This window comes from Nicotiana tabacum, chromosome 7 (assembly GCF_000715075.1).
Source record: "Nicotiana tabacum cultivar K326 chromosome 7, ASM71507v2, whole genome shotgun sequence".
Taxonomy (NCBI): domain Eukaryota; kingdom Viridiplantae; phylum Streptophyta; class Magnoliopsida; order Solanales; family Solanaceae; genus Nicotiana; species Nicotiana tabacum.
Window position 1 is genome coordinate 130,154,331 of NC_134086.1, and position 6,000 is coordinate 130,160,330.

General features: G+C 36.5%; 1 protein-coding gene across 2 annotated transcripts; it reads left to right on the forward strand.

Moving 5' to 3' along the window:
• The first annotated feature begins 3,286 nt into the window (after positions 1 to 3,286).
• On the forward strand, positions 3,287 to 5,777 carry LOC107759210 (uncharacterized). Of its 2 annotated transcripts, none has more exons than XM_075217643.1 (6): positions 3,287 to 3,566; positions 4,503 to 4,572; positions 4,645 to 4,720; positions 5,033 to 5,074; positions 5,164 to 5,220; positions 5,357 to 5,777. In XM_075217643.1, the coding sequence occupies exons 1-6, from the start codon at positions 3,407 to 3,409 to the stop codon at positions 5,447 to 5,449; spliced, it is 498 nt and encodes a 165-aa protein (XP_075073744.1). In that variant the 5' UTR covers positions 3,287 to 3,406; the 3' UTR covers positions 5,450 to 5,777. The 2 variants fall into 2 exon arrangements, with proteins under 2 accessions (XP_075073744.1, XP_016432578.1); XM_016577092.2 differs by having other exon boundaries at positions 3,288 to 3,566; positions 4,661 to 4,720.
• The last annotated feature ends 223 nt before the right edge of the window (positions 5,778 to 6,000 follow it).

A 6,000-nucleotide genomic window follows, 5' to 3' on the forward strand; every position in this document is an offset into this window, starting at 1 on the left:
GATTGTTGGCTCAAATAATAAAGCTAAGAGCACAATTTCCAGATTATGCAATTAAGACAATTCGTCTTGATAATGCTGGTGAGTTTATATCTCAAGCCTTTAATGATTATTGTATTTCAACTGGGTTAATAATTGAGCATCCAGTTGCTCATGTTCATACACAAAATGGTCTAGCAAAATCATTGATCAAACGCCTCCAATTAATCGCTAGACCAATGCTTATGAGAACAAAATTTCTCATTTCAGTACTGGGTCATGCTATTTTGCACGCAACAACACTTGTGCGGATAAGGCCCACAAGTTATCGTAAAGTCTCCCCATTGCAATTAACTTTTGATCAGGAGCCAAATATTTCCCATCTTAGGATCTTTGGTTGTGCGATATATGTTCCAATTGCTCCACCACAACGCACAAAGATGGGTCCTCAAAGAAGGTTGGGGATATATGTTGTATAAATCTCCTTTTATTATAAAATATCTAGAGCCGATGACTGGAGATTTATTTATGACAATATTTTCTGATTGCTATTTTGATGAATCAGTATATCCAACATTAGGGAGAGAAAATAAGCAGCTGAAAAAGAGATAGATTGGAATTCATTATCACTGTCTCATTTAGATCCTCGAACAAATCAATATGAACAAGAGATTCAAAAGATTATTCATTTGCAAAATATTGCAAATCAATTGCCAGATGCATTCACTGACCTACCAAAAGTGACTAAGTCACATATTCCAGCTGTTAATGCTCCAATTCGAGTTGATATCCCGGCCGGACAATTAATTAAAGCAAACGATTTTAAGCCATGCTTGAAACGTGGTAGACCAATCGGTTCTAAAGATAAAAATCCTTGAAGAAGAAAAGGAGCAAGTGATCAAAGTGAATATAATACAGAGGTAGTGGCTCAAGAAGAGCCCCAAGACGTAACAAATGATAAGACCTTAGGGGAGGTCCAGGTACCTGAAAATAATGAGAATGAAGAGATATCAATAAGTTACATCTCAACCGGGAAAAGATAGAACCGAAATAATATTTTTATCGATAACATTTTTGCTTATAATGTTGCTGTTGAAATAATGCAACAAGATGAGGATCTTGAACCAAAATCTGTCAATGAATGTAGACAGAGAAATGATTGGCCAAAATGGATAGACGCTATCCAGGCAGAGTTAACTTCACTTGGAAAACGTGAAGTCTTCGGACCTATAGTTCGAACACATGAAGGCATAAAGCCAGTAGGGTATAAATAGGTTATTATGCGAAAACGAAATGATAAAAATGAAGTCGTTAGATATAAAGCGCGACTTGTGGCACAAGGGTTTTCCCAAAGGCTTGGAATTGATTATATGGAGACATATTCTCCTGTAATGGATGCTATCACCTTCAGGTATCTCATAAATATGGCAGTGCAAGAAAAACTTGATATGCATCTAATGGATGTTGTTACAGCCTATTTGTATGGATCATTAGACAACGAAATTTTTATGAAAGTACCTGAGGGATTTAAAGTACCAGAAGCATATAAAAGTTTTCGAGAAACTTGTTCAATAAAGCTTCAGAAATCTTTATACGGATTGAAACAATCAGGTCGTATGTGGTACAATCGGCTGAGTGAATACCTGTTGAAAGAAGGGTACAAGAATGATCCAATTTGTCCTTGTGTTTTTATAAAAAGGTCTGGATATGAATTTGTTATAATCGCCGTGTATGTTGATGGTTTAAATATCATTGGAACTCCTGGAGAGCTTCCAAAAACAGTAGACTGTTTGAAGAAAGAATTTGAAATGAAAGATCTTGGAAAGACAAAATTTTGTCTTGGTCTACAAATTGAGTATATGAAAGATGGAATATCTGTCCATCAATCAACATACACCGAAAAGATTTTAAAGCGATTCTATATTGATAAAGCACATCCATTGAGTACCCCGATGGTTGTGAGATCACTTGATATAAAGAAAGATCCATTCTGACCTCATGAAAATGATGAAGAGCTTCTTGGTGCCGAAGTACCATATCTTAGTGCAATTGGGGCATTAATGTATCTTGCCAATAATTTCCGACCAGATATAGCTTTCTCAGTAAGCTTATTGCCAAGATTTAGTTCTTCGCCACACAAAGACACTGGAATGGTATTAAACATATATTTAGATACCTCCAAGGGACCATTGATATGGGTTTATTTTATTCAAATGAATCCAAGCCATCATTGATTGGTTATGCAGATGCAGGATATTTGTCTGATCCACACAAAGGTCGATCTCAGACAGACTATTTATTTACAAGTGGAGGTACAACCATATCATGGCGTTCGACAAAAGAAACTATGGTTGCTACTTCTTCAAATCATGCAGAAATAATAGTCATTCACGAAACAAGTTGAGAATGCATTTGGTTGAGATCAATAACTCAACACATTCAGCAAACATGTAGTCTTTCTTCGAAAGAGAATATTCCAACAATATTGTATGAAGACAATGCTGCATGTATAGCTCAATTGAAAGTAGGATATATCAAAGGAGATAGAACAAAACACATTTCACCGAAATTCTTTTTCACTCATGATCTTCAGAAGAATGGTGAAATAGATATACAACAAGTTTGTTCAAGTGATAATTTGGCTGATCTGTTCACTAAGGCATTACCAACCTCAATATTTGAAAAACTGATATATAAGATTGTAATGCGTCGTCTTCGAGACATTAAATGATTTTTCATCAGGGGGAGTAACTACACGCTTCACTCTTTTCCTTAACCAAGGTTTTGTCCCACTGGATTTTCCTGGTAAGGTTTTTAATGAGGCAGCAAGCAATGCATATTATAAATAACTATGTACATCCCAATATTTTTTTTGTAAGTTCTTAATGAACATCAAATGAGGAGTGTTATAAATAGTTTGTACATTGGATGCTACATTGGATGCCCATATTGTGAATAACATAGTTTGTACATTGGATGCTATATTGGATGCCCATGTTGTGAATAGCTTAAAGATTAAATCTCCTACTTTATGTCCATCATCTTTACTTTTTATGCCTATAAAAGGCTATGTAATTGCAATGGAAATAGACACCAAAGTAAAAGAAGAAAAGACTTCTTCTTTCTTTCTATCTCTTCTTATTTACATTTTACTGCATTGCTTTTATTTTATAAAAGTTTTGACTTCCCAAAAATTTGATCAAACAAGTCATAGGCTGGTCTTTAGAATTAGGGGTTAAATTGAAATGGAGTACTAGCAAAATACCAAGATTACCCTTTCGGAAAACGTAAAATCCAAGAAGCGTCGCCTAACAGATACAATTTGCACCAATTTGTGTCTTCACAAGAGGAAAGAAAAAGCTCCCAACTCATCCGCTGATCTCGATGGCCGCCTCATCGTCCTCATCGGCATCGGAGTCTTCATCGTCTTATGGTCACCGGGATCGAAAGCGTCATCGGCGCCACCGCAAAGACAAAGATAAGGACGCTCTCAAGGTCCGGAAGAAGAGCCGCTCTCACACCAAACGTCGTCGTAGCCGTCACTCATCCTCCGATAGCTATTCTTCTTCCTCTTCCTCTGAAGACTACAGGTTTATTTACATAGATTAATTTGCTTTCATGGAGAATGGTTTAGGGATTTGACGATCTAGTTTTATGAGCTTAGGGTTAATTAGTTGTGTAAATTAATCCGAAGTGTTAAGGCTAGTAAACAATGAGTTGTTGGCAAATGATTGTTCGAATTGTTTGCTTTTATTTGTTTATTCTTTGTTGAAATCAGTGTTTTAGGCATAAGAAGTATTGGAAACTGCAGTATTCGTCACTTCAGATGTTTGTCACCTTATCAATATAAATAGAAGGCGAGGTGTTTTCCTAGAGCCTTAGCTATATCTTTTAAGTCACTCTTAATTGCTGAAAGTTTAACCAAATGGGGAGGTAAGCCTTCGCTAGGACGAAGGCATCCTCATAAGAAGATAAGAGCCAGAGAAGTAATGGAAGTTTTAATATGGTAAAACAGTGTTCTATTAGGGTAATTTTATGTTAGAAAAACATCTTGAATTTTTTCTATTTAGTTGCTTGGTGATGAAGACATTGCTCTCAATAAATCCTACTGTTGAATCTTTCCGAACTGGGGCAGAACGAGCAAACAAATATTGTTTTGTCACAGTTTCGACATGAGATATTGGGGTTCACACCAGCTTGTGGGAACTTAGACCGAAACTAGGGGTCAGATATGGAAGCTTTAAAAGTTCTCTCTTTCCAGAACAAAGGAATTCTTTTGTATCCAAATTCTTAAAGGTCTTATTTTCTTTTGTACTATCTCAAATCCAAGCATGGGGCTTTCAAGATGAGCATGATTGTTGCATGCCTCTGCATTATTGCTTCTTAGAAAACTGTTGCATGCCTGTGCGTGTTCCACTATGTGCTTAGATTCTAGCCTGCTGTTAGTGGGAGGTCTCAAGTGTTTCTAAATTAGATTGCCTCTTTTTTCCCTTGTAACCATCTACTTACAACTCTTTTGCTGACAGTTCTTCGGACAGTGAGCGTGAAGCAGTCAACAGTTCAAAAAGACACAGACAGAAAGATAGAGCCACTAAGGTGGTTGCTTGAGAAGATTTGGTTATTATTTTTTCAATTACATATTTTGCTTGAACATTGACATATTACCAGCTTGTTTCCTTTTCAGAAGGATAAAGAGAGAGGGAAAAGTCACAGGCAAAAACGTCATAAGCATAAAAGTAAAGAGGTAGATTTTTGTTCTCATGACCATGCAGTAGACTTCTGCTTTTTATGTTTTAATGTTTTACACTACTGCTCCGAGCATATAAAACTTTAAGCATGCTGTTGTACAGTCCATATAAACTTTTTATATGTCAGTTGTTGGGAGTTACTGTGTTTATTAATGTATGAGATGCTGATAGTACTTTTCTGCCTGATTATTTTTTATGGCTCTTCGAATTTGGAGCTGTGGTCTGTGACATGGTGGCTGGGTGCTTGATGGCTTGCCTGGTTTTGTTTCTTGCTTGTGGGTTGTGGTGGCAATGGGAGCCATATGCAGAAGCAGCAGGAGGAAAGTAGTGGTCCTGTGCAGCTCTCTAAGGTTTTATTTTCTCATACTTAATTTTAGTTCTCTTTTATAGTTGTTCTCCTTTCTTTCTTTTTTTCACATACATAATCTACCCTATCCAGTTTTTGGGGCGTGATAAGGATGATGGTGTCCGTCGGAGTGCTGTCTCTGGCAAAAAGGTCTGTTCATCTTTCTTGGATTGTCAGGAAACTATGCTACTAGTGTTTGCTGCCTTTAGCTTGTTTATTAATCGCCTTGAAACATGGGTGGGGTTAAAGCTGTGGAATTTTAGTGATTATATGTTCTTATTTGTAGATTCTCTTGAAGCTAGACAAGACAAAGGAGGACAAGGAAGCAGAGAGTAAACGAAATGAATTACTCAAATTCCTGAATGCAAGTTATGATTGATTATTTGAAGTCTAATAGTTAGCCTAAGTTTCCCATTGGTTCAGGCAAATGTTTGTAGCAACATATCTTCAAGTATCAGTGTTCTCATTGTATTCAGAACTTGCATCATTTGCCTTTTGTTAGTATGTTGATCGTATCCAGCCTTCAGGTGAAGCTCAATACCATGCTGCTCATTTCTGCGGTTACCAGTGTGGGAAAGTTTGTATAAGTTTTGAAATTTTTGTTAGTTTCACCATTATGTATTCTGACAAATGCCGTTGTGCTTTTAGTTTTTATATGGTTAAACTAGACACTGTTATATTAAATGATCGAATAGTGTTTTGGCTGATCATTGTTCACTCTGTGAGGAAACCAACTATAATTTCAGCTCAATTAATTTAATAGCTGAACAAGTCTCAGCATAGCAGAGACGACTATAGGCTTAAAAAGCATGATTCGAATTGTACAAATTCTCCCTTTAATATTTTACCAAATGTAATTAAGTGGTCAATCTTAAATTACTGCTGTTAAATCTGCCTGTCTTTTAGGTTGAGCCGTTAAGGCGGAGGGGA